This window comes from Diplotaxodon limnothrissa, linkage group LG18, assembly GCF_057381915.1.
Source record: "Diplotaxodon limnothrissa isolate DT_005_m linkage group LG18, D_limnothrissa_male_GT1.1, whole genome shotgun sequence".
Classification (NCBI taxonomy): Eukaryota; Metazoa; Chordata; class Actinopteri; order Cichliformes; family Cichlidae; genus Diplotaxodon; species Diplotaxodon limnothrissa.
Window position 1 is genome coordinate 20,216,258 of NC_140613.1, and position 17,374 is coordinate 20,233,631.

General features: G+C 43.3%; 1 protein-coding gene across 2 annotated transcripts in view; it reads left to right on the top strand.

The window, feature by feature from the left end:
- Positions 1-17,374, top strand: part of ephb1 (EPH receptor B1) — a 177,445-nt gene that overhangs the window by 74,730 nt on the left and 85,341 nt on the right. For both annotated transcript variants that reach the window (XM_085378230.1, XM_085378231.1), the window contains exon 3: positions 965-1,646. In XM_085378230.1, the coding sequence (XP_085234356.1) occupies positions 965-1,646 (682 nt within the window). The remainder of the gene's footprint in view (positions 1-964; positions 1,647-17,374) is intronic.

Here is a 17,374-nt window from a genome sequence, read left to right on the forward strand (position 1 = left end):
GTGTTTCAGATCATTTTCTCAAAATATTCCACAAAATATTCATTTGAATTCACTGGTGCTTTTATGTAACTCTTTTTTTTTTGGTCTGTGAGCTCTGCTGCTGTATGCTAAAGAATAATACATTCCTCTTAAAAATACTGTAACTAATTCAAATATTGCACACTGAATATCAGTGGAATGCCACTAACAATTTTTGCAAGGCCAGCTTTTGCACAGCTGGACGGTTACTCAGATGATTTCAAAGCAAGCTTTTTCTATTTTTTTTTCTGTGATTTCTCTGCCTGATTCTCAGTGAATCCAGCCAAATGTTAATGGCACGTTTTTAGCATGATTTGGTGCACTGAGTTAATTCCCCAAGGGGCTTCTGATGCTCATCCAAGACCCTTTCTGGGTCACACCTGCAAGAAATGGCCTGCAGTGAAATTCAGTTCAGTATGCACTCAAATGGCTTTCCATCCATCCTTGGCTCTCGTGAAGTCCCTGCCTGTCTGTCTAATTGTAATTCAGCAGTGCTTAATCTTGAATTTGTTACACACTATATTTTGTAACGTATCGACTCAATGCCCAGCGAAACTTGGCATCGACAGAAAACGGTATTGCATCCAAAATCATGCCTTGGTTTGCGCTTATGCAGTGGGAGTGCACATCCTACAGCTGTGAGCCTACTTGATAAACAAGACAATAAATTGTTGCTTTGCACTTGAGGAATTAAATTTTTTTTAAAGTAATACATTTGTGTGTCATCAGTGGATTAACAAGCCCCAATAAGCTGATGCATTTTTCTCAGTCCAGGAAGAGGACTCAAGTTAGTGCCTTAGGGAAATTACTGATATGTGTATGAATTCTCCGTGGCTCTGCCAATATTAGCATTCTCTATCAAAAAAGAGTGAGCACTGCAGCCTTATAGCAGATAATTACTTATCAGCCATGTGGACTTCTTTCTCTCTTCTCTGTCTTTCTATAGTGGGAGGAGGTGAGTGGCTATGACGAAAACCTCAACACCATCAGGACGTACCAGGTGTGCAATGTCTTCGAACCAAGTCAAAACAACTGGCTCCTCACAACCTTCATTGATCGCCGCGGAGCACAGCGCATCTATGTGGAGATACGATTCACCGTGCGCGACTGCAGCTCCATCCCAAATGTCCCCGGTTCCTGCAAGGAGACGTTTAATCTCTACTATTATGAAAACGATGCTGTCATTGCCACTAAAGGCACAGTCTTCTGGATGGAGGCCCCCTACCTCAAAGTGGACACCATTGCTGCTGATGAAAGCTTCTCACAGGTGGACTTTGGCGGACGCCTGATGAAAGTTAACACAGAGGTGCGAAGCTTTGGTCCGCTGTCTAAAAATGGCTTCTACCTGGCCTTTCAGGACTATGGGGCCTGTATGTCTCTTCTGTCAGTCAGGGTATTTTATAAGAAGTGTCCAAGTGTGGTTCAGAACTTTGCAGTCTTTCCAGAGACCATGACAGGGGCTGAAAGCACTTCCCTGGTCATTGCTAGAGGGACCTGCATCGCAAACTCAGAGGAAGTAGATGTCCCTATAAAGCTCTACTGTAACGGAGATGGAGAGTGGATGGTTCCTATCGGTAGCTGCACTTGCAAAGCTGGGTTTGAACCTGACAATGGCAATGTCTGCCGAGGTAAGTGGATTGATCTTTTTCTGTAAAAAAAACACCATGGTTGCTATGAGAGTGTATTATCAGGACTTACTGGGCCCTACGTACATTTTTCTTTCTTTTTCATTATTCAATCTTTTAAAGAGATGGACTCCTCGGAATAGAACAGATCAATTCACCTTAGTCTGTTGGCATTAATTTATTCTGTTTTGGTATCACATACAACAGGGCATCATGTTACCTTTGGTCACAGGTCTTCCACTCTAGTGTAATGGCTGAATTGATTGTGTTTCATGTTTTGCAGCTTATGATACACCATACTTTTTCCTTAATCACATCTACCTCCAGGGAACTAAAAAGATACATTAGCATTGAGTTGTAATCTGCTGTGAATGTCAGCCTTTTGTCCATCCTACCTTTCAGATGACAAAAGGTTTGATTCTGCCTCAGTGCGATGTGCTGATGAATACATTCTGAGGAATAGATAATAGCTCATATCTAAAAGGAAGGTTGAATGGGCTTTTAGTTCAAGCTGTCACTTTCTGTTTTTGCGTGCCCTCTAATGCACCTTGTTTTTCTGACACGCACATATACAAACAGAAGATTTGCTCAAGGTGTCTGACGATAATGCGAGTGGCTTGAGGCTCTCGGTGTGGCAAAGTATTGGTTGGCCTGCCTCTCGGGGTTAGTTGGAAAGTGTGTGGAGCTCAGATAAGATTGATTTACCCACATCATCTTCCGGCGCCCCCCGTGTGCGGCAGCCTGTTACAGCAGCTCTGCTCAATCTGAGTTTCTTTCTTTCTTATCTTTTCTTCTCGTAATTTTTTATAACTAACGTATCAGTAATTAGACAACAAATTTCCCACGTGTGGGACTAATAAAGGTTATCTTATCTTATCTGGTCTGATCAATAAACAGATATAAGTGCCACATATCTACAAAGCACACTGTGTGTGACTGTGTCTACTGTATCCTTCTCACATTGCACCATGTCCTGCGCAAAACCCACCTACACACTAACGCACATCATAACAAACACACAAAGTCCTTGCCAAAGATTGGATGACTTTCGAATGAAAATAACAGGGCAGAAGTTAAAAGGCTGTGCTTAGGTTGATGTAAACTCTTAATTTAGTTTCAAATTTTTACACCATTTCTCAATATTATAATTCTCTTTACAAATAAATTGTAATCTGTGTATTCAATGCTTTAAATGCATAAGATAGACTCTCTTGTTTATCTTGTAAATAATTAAAGTGATCGGCTGATCAGCGACTTTGATTTATCCGATATTCGCTTCTCTTAAGTAAGTACAATTATCAATAAATCAGGGGCTCAGTTTGCTAACAGATCATGCAAATTTAGAATAAAATCCAGTTAGGCCGAAAATCATGGTCAACAGTCTAATTAAAAGCTGATTCCTCTGATGTCCATCATGTACTGGACAAAATCACTTAAATCAAATGCTAAGACTGCCCATTGTGTCACAGTCTGGCGAGGGCAGACTGTATGAATTGAAAAAGGACCCAAAATGCAGACTCCAAGGAACAGGGAACAAAACTTGAATGTTAACAAAAAGCGAGCCGTTTAATATGGCTGGTAAAAAAGGTACAAACAAAGGGCAAGGCAAACTGAAGCAAAATTAACACAAACCTAAACTGGGAAATCTAAACAAACAATAAGAAAAACCTAGACAAGAAACTTGGAAGCATGGCATAGGAAACATGGCGTGGACAACAGACGACCTGACAATCACACACTGAAAACAGAGGACTTAAATACACAAAACACAAAAACAAAGAATCTGAAGCACTCAGTCCAAACACAAGGGCTTAAGAGTCCGAGACCCTGTTTCAGGAGGGCGACCATGATCTCGGCAGAAAAGGAGTTCATGGCGGAGTAGTTCAGGTGGCCGACCTGGAGGCCGATGGCACAGTAGTCCATAGTTCAAGGGTTCAGGGGGCCGGCCATGTGGAAGGTGGCAGTGGCGAAGCAAGCATGGCTGGCCACACTCGGGTGGCTTGGCTCGTGGCCGGCGGCAACATGGACGAGACCTGTCGGGTGGCTTGGCTCGTGGCCGGCGGTGACGTGGACGAGACCTGTCGGGCGGCTTGGCGGGTGGTCGACGGCGTGGACGATAATCCTTGGATGGTTTGGTTGGTTTCCGTCGACAGGCTGTCCTGACAGGCTCCGGAAACAGCCGTGCTGGACCTGGACGTGGCTTGGCAGGTGGAAGGAGACAAGGCTGAGGCGTGGCAGGCACAGATAATGGCGCTGCAGGCGACGGCGTGGAAGCCGCAGGTGGCGGCGCTGCAGGCGATGGCGTGGAAGGATGCTGGGCGCGCTTGGCTGAACCTCCAGCTGGCACAACAGGACCAGGCGAGGCAGGGCCAGCAGGTGCGGAGACCTCTGGCTGAGGCGAGGCAGGGCCAGGCGTAGCAGAGGCAGAGGCCGGACCCGGCAAGGCTGAAGACTCTGAGGCCGGACCCGACGAGGCTGAAGACTCTGACGAAGCCGGACCAGACGAGGCTGAAGACTCTGACGAAGCTGGACCAGGCGACGACGTGGACGGAGACACGGAGGCCGCAGCTAGCGTGGATGAAGACACATCAGCTGCAAACGTGGATGAGGCTGCTGGTGGAGCAGCTGGTGACTGAACGGGCCCCTCGGACCCTCCAACGGAGACAGGAAGCTGAACGGGCTCCTCGGACCCTCCAGCTGACGTGGCGTGAAGCTGGTGCGGTTCTCCTGAACCCCCAGCTGACGTGGCATGAGGCTGGACGGGCTCCTCGGGCCCTCCAGCTGACGTGGCATGAGGCTGGTGCGGTTCTCCTGAACCCCCAGCTGACGTGGCATGAGACTGGACGGGCTCCTCGGGCCCTCCAGCTGACGTGGCATGAGGCTGGACGGGCAAAGCAGAAGCTGAAGCAGAAGCTGGACCAGGCGACAGCGAGGCAGCCGCAGGTGGTGGCTGGACGGGCTCCTCGGGCCCCCCAGCAGACACAGGAAAAGGCTGCACAAACTCCAACTCAGCCCCTGGCCCCAACCTGGCCTGGATCTCGGTCCCACAGTAGCTTAGCTGAGCCTCATGGCTAGCACTTCCAGTGCAAACAGTCTTATAATTTGGCTTCTTGGAAGCAAAGTTCATAGCATGATCAATACACTGGGATGCTAGGTAATTGTGCAGAGGGATAAGATATTCCGTGGAAGACTTGGCTGGTGATTTTTCAATCTTAGTCATTTCATAAACATGCCCATGAACCTTTAAGGCAGTGTTTGTTCCAATATTGTCCTTAGAAAAAACGCGTGGATTCAGAATACAATCACCCACCTCATGTTGCTGTGAGCCGTGGTGACGACCTGGACGCCGCCTCCTCCTGGAAGCCGTGGTCGTGGAGGCCGGCGCCGCTACGGCTGAGATGAATGTAGCGCTGGAAGCAGCCACCGGTTGAGGTGAGGAAAACGCAGCACTTGTCTGCTGCAGTGGCGACATGGACATGGAGACAGGCGGGAGACTCAACACGCCAACTTTAGCTCCTATAGCTGGCATAGGGAGGGCTGCGTCACAGAGGGGCTGGAGTAATTCAGTCTGCATGCTGGGGGGCTGCTTTGGCAACACGGTGCGGATGAAGCCGTGCAAATCCTCCGACAATCCCTCCATGTAAGCCGGGTATGCAGACAGAATCCGGTGCAGCTGAACTCTAACTGACTCCTTCTCACTCTCCTGTCTGCACGCAGAATAGATTTTCCACTGTCCATGGAGAATGGTCACACGAGTGCTGAACTCCCAAAAATCCTCAAAGATGTCTGCTGGGTCCATTCTGGTCAGGTCGTTCTGTCACAGTCTGGCGAGGGCAGACTGTATGAATTGAAAAAGGACCCAAAATGCAGACTCCAAGGAACAGGGAACAAAACTTGAATGTTAACAAAAAGCGAGCCGTTTAATATGGCTGGTAAAAAAGGTACAAACAAAGGGCAAGGCAAACTGAAGCAAAATTAACACAAACCTAAACTGGGAAATCTAAACAAACAATAAGAAAAACCTAGACAAGAAACTTGGAAGCATGGCATAGGAAACATGGCGTGGACAACAGACGACCTGACAATCACACACTGAAAACAGAGGACTTAAATACACAGGAGGTGATTAGGGGAAGTGGAGACACATGAGGAAACAGCTGGCACACATGAACATAATGACGTCACAGTGGGAGAGTAAAACTGAACATGATGAACACAGAACACCAGACCTCTTCACAATAAAACAGGAAACATAATGAGACATAGACATGACAACCCGAACTTGACAATGTAAGACACAGACATGAAACACATGAAAAGCAGGGGAGATTTACCATAGTTGGAAACACGAGGGGGAAATAATAAGAACTAGAAACACTTAAGCATGATAACAAATGAACTTAGGAACCTGAAGGGCTTACATAAACTAAAACATCAAAATGAACTAAAACTCAAAACACTGGGTCATAAGACCCAGGATCGTGACACATTGAGATTGGTACACGCAATATATTTAATGTTAAATTATTTCACTGAAAAAAAATGTCCTAAGTATGTTTTTTTTGTCTTTCTTTTCTTAAACTTATGTGTTTGTGACACACAATACTTATGTATTGGTCTGCAATATAAAAACAAAAACACAACAAAATAATTATAATAAGCAAAATAAAAACAAACTACACATTGTCATCACCTTGAAGCCACGTGGCCTTGATAGAGTACTCGGTTACAATACTACAGTCAGACCGAGCCATTTGTGCTGAATATTCATAAGTCCACTGAACATGCTCCTGGTTGTACATTGACCTAACAACCCTTCTTTGTTACTGGACTGCGGGCTCCTGAACGTCTTGGTCTCAGAGTCTTATCGATAGGCGAGTAGCTCTCGTCACTGTCATAATTCTTGACATGAAGATTGGATCATTTCAAGCCTGTTAACAGACTTCATCTTGATGCTAGTTTTGCTTCATGTTTACATTGATTATTTGTTTATTCGTGTTAAATCCTGACTCACTAATCATGCTGTGTGTGGCATGTGCATGAGCATGCCATGCACTTGTGTTCCTATGCAGTGCAGGAATTTTAATTCAAATGAACCAAATAACCTTGCCTGTCCTCTAGCGCTGACAGTCTCATAGTCTTTAATGGATGTAAACTTACACTGATCCTTGTCAGTCTTTTCTCCGTGTAGCGTAACTTTGCCTCTTTCCCCATTATTTACCTCAGGCTTCTGAACACTTGGTGCAGAATAACTGGAATGTTAGTATGAGGGTTATTGTGGCTTGTGTTAGTGGAAGTCACCACAAACACGCATGTTCATGTACAGACAATGGTCTCACTGTAGAAATTGCTCTACAAAGACCACTAATTCCTACAATCCTCCAGACTTCCTTCTCTAGTACATTTCCAGCTAAGATAATCATCTCATCTCTCTCTGATGGAAATGCACTACTTAGCAGTGCAGGGACTTCGAAATTCTGGTCAATACTGATGTTTGAAATTTCATCCAGTGTTGAAGCCTGTTTTTGTTCTATTTGTGTTGTTTTTGTTTTCCCGCTTTGTTTCATAGTGCACTGCCTAAGCTCAATGTCTAAATGTATGCCTAGTATTGTTATGGAAGCTAGTGAATTAAGCCTATACTAAGAGGAAATTACTGGGGTCTGTAGCTTAACAAGAGTTGACAGTAGTATGAATCTGTGAGGCCTCGATCCCACAGGTCTCCAGACCAGTAGGTAACCCCTACAAAGAAAACCTCTTTGCCATTTTTTGGACACTCGTAAGTTTGCTGTGCTTGCCCGTATTTTGTGTGGAAGATACAATTTCTCTGTGAACACTCATTGCGGGAGGAGGTTTCATTACCGTTTCATTACCGTGTGGCAAGTGTTTGCAGATATATCAGCATATTCCATACAAAATACAGGCGCATGCAGTAATCTGCTAGTAAAGAGGTTTTAGGTGCAGCAAACTACTCACAAATCTTTGTGTAATATACATTTTTCCGTCTGAACCAGTGGTTACCAGATGATTGCCAATCGATCTCTAGGACTGTGAGACTGTGGCCTAAAATGTTGTGTTGGTTGACCATAGTCGTCAGCACAAACACTGACTTGACAAAAAAAAAAAAAAGGCCGGAGTAGAAATAGATGATCTAACCATTTCTAGCTCAAATAACTAGGTCACTCTCTGGAGTCTTGTGTGGAGTCAGTTCCCCTCTCATCTCCACTGAGAGTCCCCTCCAATAACAGCAATCTCAACCTTTTTATTTTTTGTGCAGTTTCTTTTCATGGACTTGCAATCCATTATTTAAACAGGGAAATCTAACCTTAAAGTGCTTGTGGAAGCTCAGTTCTATGGGCAACCAATCAATTGTGGGGTTGGTGCAATAACACAGCCTCAGCATTGGGTCAGAAGTAATTGCCCATTAGCGATGAAGGAACAGGAACAGGAACAAAAAGAATATAAGAGCATGTAGTTTCATGCTGGAATAATTCCCCTCATTGATACCAACAAAACAAAAAGGTATTGCTTAGAAAAAGGAACACAGTAGTACTGTGTACAGTCTGGTAAAGTGTGGAAAATTTTCAATTAGTGCCTTTATTATGTAGCTCTTGAGACACAAATTAATGTAATTTGCCTAATTCACCAGAACCTAAGAAGGTAAAAATTAGTTTCTGCTTATAGTGACATGAAAACGAAAGTGCATTTATTCTAGCTATGCATCTGTATATTACATATTATACCCACCATACCAAAACTTCTGTTAGGTGGATCATCGTTTTGAATAGTTGTCCTTTTACATGGAAAGCCAGTTTTTTGAATTGATAAATGATGGTTTTATTTCTAATTTTTTTGGAAGTTCTTTGTCGTGACAGCAGAAATAACGCTTGTTTCTTTTGCAGGTTTAATATGTGCGTTTCAGTGTTGTTTCAGGGCATGTGCGAGCTTCCCAGCACCTGATTGCACTTTCATTAATCTATATGTTTTAATTGTTGTCAGGTAGCGTGTTGTGTATGTGTTCGGTTGAGCAGAGAGACCATGTAGAGTTGTTGTGCTCTGTAACGATGATGCCAGCATGCCATCCTCATTACCAGCTCCCCAGCCACTACGCAAGCCATTTGGGTATCCCCCACTTTTCCTCTCCCTCTTTCTCTGTTCCTCGCTCTCTTCCCCTTAGCTTTGTAAGCAATCCGCTAAATATTTTATCACCTCCCTGTTAAATCGAGCGAGACACTCCAAATAAGACCCCGCTACCTCTACCAATACAAAGCTTGTCTCGGCTGTGTGTCCTGCTTAACTCAAGTATCCTAAACAGGCTTGTAGGATGGTTTCACTGACCCTTCTTAGAACTGGTGTCAAGGCCCACCTGAGGAGTAATTGATGGAATCACCTCGATCGTGCTGGCTTTGCGTCATGTGTTTTGTTTTGAGTCTGTCTAAGCATTGATCATTTTAATGTTCCGTATGTTTTTTTTTATTTGAAGTAATTAAAACACCACAGAAACCTAATTATTCTGTTGTTTAAGCTCTTAAAAGTGGACGATGTGGCATAGTTGCAAATTATCCTCTATGAAAACCAATTCAAAACTTTCGAGTGCTTATTCTTAATTTTGGTGTTAAAACTTTATTTCCTGTGGGGAGCCAAATTTTCGTTGGGCTGACAAATGTCCTCTTCAGGTCTATAAGGCTAGCTATATTTTGTTTAATTTTGTAATTGGTTATTCTCAAAGTTTCGTCTGTTTTTACTCTTTACAGGCCATATGCAACACACATAGCTGTTGAGACTCTCCCCACCTGTGTGGATGTGGAGATTTGTGTGGGCTCAGGGAATCGCAAAAGGTCTGGAATTGAAGCATTGCTATTGCAGCTACTGATTGCTTTCAAATGGATGTGAACGGGCTATGAATGAAATGGGGGAAATGAGAATTTGACTGGTTAATTTCATTATCTGTGGTACTATATGAATTCCCAGAATTTTGCTCCATACTATCCATCCATCCCTCCATCCATCCTATATTCCAGTGCAGTGACCATAAGTATGTATTTATTTACTTTAGTATTTATTAGGGGTGCAACGATATTCGTATCGATATTGAACCGTTCGATACAGTGCTTTCGGTTCGGTACGCATATGTATCGAACAATACAACATTTGTAATTTATTTTATCAATTTTCCTTCTGACGATGCTGTCTGTGTTGAGCGCTCAGTGAATCTGCATTCGACTACTCCGCCTAGGCTTGACAGTGCAGCCTAGGCGGAGTAGTCGAATGCAGATTCACTGAGCGCTCAACACAGACAGCATAGTCAGAAGGAAGAGCGCAGGGCAAGCTAGCGAGACAGAAGTTAAGCTCTCCTTGTAACAGGCAAATTGAACCTCATTCAGATCTGGCGTTTGGAATTATTTTGGTTTTCATGTGACGTATGACCCTGAAGGTAAGCGAGTCATGGACTAAAGTAAAACAGTATGTTGGATGTGCCATGCAATGCTCAATTACATTGGTGTGAACTAGTGTGTTAGCGCAGTTAGCTCGTTAACGTGTTGGCCGTCTAGCCCCATGCACGGAGCGATCGGCAGTAGCTCGTTAACGGAGATTTGCCGTGTTGTGGCGTTAAGGTCATTTCAACGAGATTAACCTGAAAGCACTAGTGGGAACACAACGAATATGACTGCACATTTACGCCGACATCATCCTAGTGCAAAGACAAATACAACAAGCATGCTACTAACTTTAGCCGAGTCATTTAGACAGCTGTTAGCACATGATTCTCCTTATGCTGCTGAGAATATAGCCCAGAAGAAGCGGATAGTATAGCTTTTATTTTGGAAAGAGCCATTTCTCTGTAATAAACTCTCTTTTCCAAAGATGAATGATTCCTCAATCAGATACAGGGCTCGCAATATCGCTAGCCCGACGTCCCGGAGCTAGCGATTTTTTCAGTCGGGCTACCAAAATCTATCTCTTCCCTGCCCGTCGGGCTACTGTAGGAAAAATATATGTCAATGCTTTTGCATTCTTTCAGAAATGTAGCTGGGTAATTATGTCATTGGCATCGGTGAGCCACTGTCAATATGTGACATATTGAAGTCGCGTTTGAATTTGCGCTTGTTTTTTTGCTTTCACTTTGCAATCCTGCGAACTGTGTATAGAGAGCGACAGCACTGATCTGTGAGTGATGATAATTTGTGCACCAATTCCTCTGACATCGTCTTATTAATCGTTAGCTTACTATGCAAACATGACAAGTGAAATCTCCCGCAGCAAGCTTAAACATGTGAGAGGTTGATCGTGCAGAGAATCGCTGAGCTTATGTGAGTGAGTGTGTAAAAGCATTTCAGTTCTGCTGAGCCAAATAAGACAGGTCAGGGTGAAGAAGTGACAGCCAAAGAAAAGCTTACCACAAAACGGAGAAGTTATGACAAATCAGACTATAAGGCAAAAAGAAAGTGCAGCTTTATGGTTTCATGGACAAAAGAATTTCTGTGGCTGCGATATGATGAGCTAAATAACCAGGGCTGCACATAAGTGGTCCGCAGGTGCGCATTCGCTGTCAAAATAAAAAACACGCACAAGGGTTAGGGTTAAATTTAAAAACTGTACTTTTGAGTTAAAATATATATTTATAATTTTAATAAATGACAAATAAAAAATGCATGAACATTTTTTTTGTATCGAAAAAATATCGAACCGTGACACCAAAGTATCGAACCGAACCGTGAATTTTGTGTATCGTTGCACCCCTAGTATTTATGTCATTCCTCACCCGAGCAGTCCTATAGGCTGGCACGCCAATATGAGTTCTCTCATATTTTCTCTCACTGTTAGGCTCCAGCAGGCTTTTGACATGCTGCCACATTAATATTACAAATATTCAAATAACTTTATTTAACATTCAGCAGGCTGACAGTGGCAGCAGGAGATTCACAGCCCATTGAGCAAGAGCGCTTCCCTGGGCTAAGTGCCGATTCATCATGGCTGCCTTACTCCTGTCTAATGGCTGCCATCATGGGGCATGAGCACACACACTAAAAAAAACATATTACTTCTACCACGTGTGCATTTTTAAAAATGTTAAATGTAGTGAGGTGGGCACATTTATCACATTATTAACCTTAGCCTAAAAGCTTATAAATCCCCATATATCCCAATAGGGTTCATTGTCACGGACATCAATTAGCAGGCTTATTTCTCTCTAGAGAATAAAGAGCTCTTGCTCAGAGTCTAGCAGTAGAAACACATTCATAAACTGAATCCATCCGACCAGTATTTTAATCTTAAAGTTCGGTTTCGCAGGCTATGCACTAGGTTTTTTACGTTTTTCTGCTCCGGTAAGTTTTTTTTATTACTTCTTTGTATGGCTTATCTGAGTGTAAAAGATCTGACAGACAAACCCGCAAAGACCTGGTAACCTATTAGAGCCCATTCCATCCCATTTGGCCGTGTCTGCTCCTGTTCCACAGAGTTTACTTCATTTGCAGAGAACCATCCATGTGTACTGAACAACACACACACACACACACACACACACACACACACACACACACACACACACACACACACACACACACAGCATTTACTAAGTCACCTTGAAGCCCAATTAAGTAAGCATCTGACTCTTCCTGTTCCTATTAGTCTTATTGCAGAGAGGGCCGGGGTGGTGTGAGGAAAATGGAGTGGGAGGAAGAGACAGAGAAAAGCTTTAAGAAAGAGAAGAGAGTGAAAGACATCTTGTTTCCATGGCTCTCAATAAGCTGAATGGCAAAGAGCACTGGTGAAAGAGCATGACCCAGACAAAGGCCTTTTGAATCTAAGGGCCAAACAGAGTGTTTATAATGACCCGAAGCACAGATGCGCAGCTCTCACTGCAACAACAGACCCGGTCTCTAATGATGCGAGGGGAATCCAAAGATTTTGTTCACACATAATTGAAATAGCCACCACAACCAGAGCTGTTCTTGTGGAGGGACACAAACTCCTCCCCCTCCTCCTTATTATTAGTTTTTGCTCCCCTTTCAGCTGTTTTCCTCTCTGTATCTGTCTCTAGTCTGGCTTTCTAACCTTCAGTCACTTTTGGGTTATGGATTTGGCCACTGGGCTTATACTGGGGTTGCTGCTGCCATCTCTCACTTGGTCGTTCTCCCAGATGTGGAACGGGGAACTTATTAGGCGGGCCTGCCTTTGACCCAGGACCCCTTCTAATCTACTTCGCCAAATTCTCATTCAGTTCTCATCGTCTACTTCACAGTCAGCCCTCATACGTACATGTCTCCTCTCCTGCGCTCCACTCAGTGATTGACACCGGGAGCCGAGGCCAACCAGTGGCACAAGGACACAGGAAGACAAAGAACCCCCAGCATTTATCTGATGGCTGGGGCCCTGCCTAATTTGCCTATGTCACCCCCATGACAAAACACAAAAAGCTTTTGCTTTGAAGGGCTTTACTTCACCTTCTCACCGAAACCATGAACCCCATCAATCAAATCTACCACAATTTCCTTTTTTTAATGAATGCACATTTAGGAATTCAATGAAAAACAAAAATATCGCATTTCTATAAGTTTGTATTTCAGTGTCTGTGTTGTCTTCACAAGATACCCAAATGTTAAATGCCAAGAGACACTTCAGCTTGCACGGCATGTGGGAAACTGTATTCCCCCTCATTTTTGTTTTCTTCTTCCACGCCTCATCCCTCTGGAATATGCTCCAGCACACAGTAAAGAGGCGACACGTTGAGCCTCTTCGCAGAGTACTACCTGCTTTGGAAAGCAGAAACACCAACCCCTCCCCCTTCCATCGTACCTTATTCTCCTTCTAACCTAATCAGTGTCCATCAATATTCACTGTCCTGCTAATAAAACTGTTTGTTTAGGTGATGGCAGAAGGACACATTTCAATTCCAGGAAATTGTCTCATCGCTTGCTGGAGGCTATCAGCTGCTCATTGATAGATGTGGATTAGTCAAATTTATGTTGTGGAACTTGTGGACTGACAATCTAATTAGAATTGAATTGCAATTATGGCGGGGCCGATATAGCTCTGTTCGTCCCACCTTCAATGACAACTCGACCACAAAACAACGAGTAATGTCAGGCTGGAAAACATTTTCCGTTTTTCAAGTATGTGAAGTGTACTTAAAAAATTAGCATGTTCTCTAGGGCTGCACAGGGGTGCAGTAGTTAGCTCTGTCGCCTCACAGCAAGAAGGTCTTGGAGTGAAATCCACTGGCTGGTGCTTGTCTTTGTGGCATTTGCATATTGTCCCTGTGCCTGGGTGGGTTCTCTCCAGGTGCTCCGGCTTCCTACAGCAGACCAAAGACATGTGTGCTAGGTTAATTACACATGTTCGGTTCTAAATTGGCTGTAGGTGTGAATGGTTGTTTGCCTCCCTGTGTTGGCTGTGGATGGGCTGGCAAGATGTCTGGGATACCCCACGTAGGCAGCTGGGGTAGACTTTGTGTCATGGCTCGCAAACTATTCAGTCTCTTTTGTGTGATGCCTGTACACACATTGAGAACCCACACATGTACACAATTACTAACACTACCACCTCAAGCTGACCTCTGCGTGTCTAATTTCCTAACCTAATCATATTCGCCTTACTTCCTGCACACTTGAAGCAAACAACATTGCATATATACACTGTAAACGCTCCTATGTTTAATCTTTAATTAAACATATGCAAAGAATTATGTGTAATTTATGTTATGACACCCTGCATTATCCTAAAGTAATTCAGCTCCCCAGGTCGTAACTGAGCAGGCTGTATCAAACACAACCTCACAATGTGCAATTATACATCAATTAGACAACTCCTATAATCTGTATTGCTCTATATCATTGTGTGGATGTAATTACATGTTTTCCTTGACAGTTAAGTCAGCCTGTATTTTACAGGTTTAAGGCTTGTGGTTCTGCTACAAGAAAGGTATATTTTCAGACTGACAAATACAAAGAACACACAAAGCTCAGGCTATTTAATAACTTCTAAGACAGCCTTTTTTTATAACAACAACCAATTACACAACTATTATACTTTAGCTGTGAGTGAGTCTGTGTCAACAGGTCTGGTGCTACATACAAGTGATACAGTATATCAGAATTGATCTCTCCTCATACAGTTAACCTTTGCACATTGTTGTGCAGTTTGTGTAGTTTTAGTGGTGTACCTCTCACTTTTAGTTGTAACTTTTGACTAATATACAGTATCAGGAAATATGTTTTAATAAAGTAGCTGTATTATTAGGAAGATCAATCAATGTACTCAGGGATAGCTTTACCACTTACCCTCTATCCCCATTTTATGATGTCTATGTGCAGTACTTACAAAATAGAAAGAGCCTGAAAGAACTGAGATGTTATCTCAGTGCTGGGCCAGCATTACTATAGTGCTAGTCCGGGCTGCACAGTGGTATTCTCAAAGAGAATGATATCTGATTAGTCCAGCTATAGCTGACAAACAAATGGATTTGCTGTGTCTAGAATGTTCTCTAGGGGTGCTACATGGGCTGAGATACAAAGACACTGCTTTTGTGATGGGGCCAGCGCAAGGCATAATAAGACCCTTTGGGGAATGAACCAAACACGGAGTGAAAGGGACACAAAAGCACACATGCTCGTACACTCAGTCAATTTCACAATGACTCTTCCTCTATCTCTCTTCCCTCTTTTTCCCTCTACACCTCTTTCTCTCTTGCGTTCCTATAAACTGACCTTTATATTATGGGCTACCGTAGTTGGACTGTCATTATGTGTTTTGGCTTTGTAGGCCTGTTGAGTTTCTTAACTCTCACATAAATTATTGTGTTGGCCAGGTTTCGTGTCGGCCTCCCACAAACAGGACACACAACAAGTATTATTTGTGGATGTACATTCATTTATTTGTGCACGCACATACTATATAAGTATGGCTGTGAGGGCTTTACACCCACTGATTCTTATTCACTCCCTTCCTTGTTTTCTCTCTGTATCTCATCTTTTCTGCCTCTTTAATTCCCCATTTACCACTGTCCTGCTTCTCACTGCTAAGAGAGCAGTCATAGAAGGAGGGTGACAATAGAGGTATTAACCAAATGCATTCTGAGCTGGCCTGACTTGTGCAGTCAGTGTGAGGCTTTTACACCCCTAATGCCATGTGAATAGGGCTGCTGCTCCCCAAGAAATTCCTTTATGAGGACTCAGACCGAGGGGCCTTTTTCCTAGCTTTCGTGACCTGGGTCCACAGAGGCTGTGCAGTCCCTTCTTTTTTCTCAACACGCAGTTCTTCATTTTCATAAGCACTTAATCTGGATTGGAAGCCTCTCCATTGTGGAAATGGTTTGAGAAGGGGACATCAGCCAGACAAAAGTACTTGTCTTTGGCGAAGGGTGAAGGCTCTTCTTGGCCCTTTTCCGCCCATTCCATTCTCTCATATAGAAAGTCAAAGCCCCCTGTGGAATATAGATGTGGCAAAGAGGTATGTGAATGCAGACTTCGGGGGGAAAAAGACCTACCCTGCAAAAAGAAAAAGAAAAAAAGATATATCCACTTTTCGCACTATATTTATCATTTGATCCAAGCCAGAAGAGATCCTGTGATGCTGGCTGATAGTAAAGTTTGAGTTTGATTCCTCTAGGTTACAGTGCATAAGACTTTGGAGCTGGAATGTGTAACAAACTCAGACTGAAGCTTTGAAGTGTAATACTGTTGCCCTGGGCTTCTTAGCTCCAGGGTGGAATGAGATTACACCCTTGATCTGTGTTAGCGCCCTCTGATCTGAAGGATTGCAACACAAAGGTGTGTGCATGTGTGTGCGTGTTTAAATTTGCAGACATATGTGCATTTTCTATGTGCTTGACTATGTCTCATTATATGTGTGTTATAGAAAATATATTAATTTGTACGTAAATGAAATTATTTGCCTACGTTTGTGTATATGTACGTGTTTGAAACACCAGTAGATGGTGTGGATACATGGTCAAACCTATCCTCCCCCAACAAATGACTTGTTAACTAATTGCTAATGTTGCTGACCTGATCTTACTGCTTTGTAGGTGAATCTCTCAGGATGCTAAGCCTATTCTTTCTCCCCCCTTTCTCTATGACTCTGTCTCTCTCCCTCTGTTTCTCTCTCCTTGCTCACTGCCCCGGAACACCTTAATCCAGTGTGAAAGCAATTGGCTCTCTCAGATCTAATCAATAGAGGGCCAGGGCAGCGAGCCAGGGGGAACATCTCTGGCCCCTGCTCAGCTACAATCAATTTAGAACCATCGATTCAGTGATTGAAATACAAAGAGGAGACGCATTGGACCGTACAGGTGCTTTAGTGTTTGGGTGTGCCAACATGTTATATATCTCCTTGGTGAGCATTTCTCTGTATATGTGTGTGTGTGTGTGTGTGTGTGTGTGTATGTATGTATGTGAATATGTGTGCATATGGATTGTATGATTTGTTTTTGAGCCATCTGTAGTAAAGTGGGAATGGCATTTAATCTAGCACCTCTGAGACAGGACTCAGGGGGAAAAAAAATCATTCCTAATCCAATATGTCCTGTTCAGGAAAGGTGTGCTTTATGTGTGTCTTTGTGTGCGTTCATGTGCGTGTGTGCATTGCATGCATTTCCTGTTCTTCTATGTTTCATTTTTTTATTGATTGATTTATTTCTTTCTATGTGACCTTAACCAAACAAGTGGTACTTTCCAAAAGAAAGAAAAAAGGCAAGAAAAACTATAATACATAAAAATAAACTAGAGAAATAT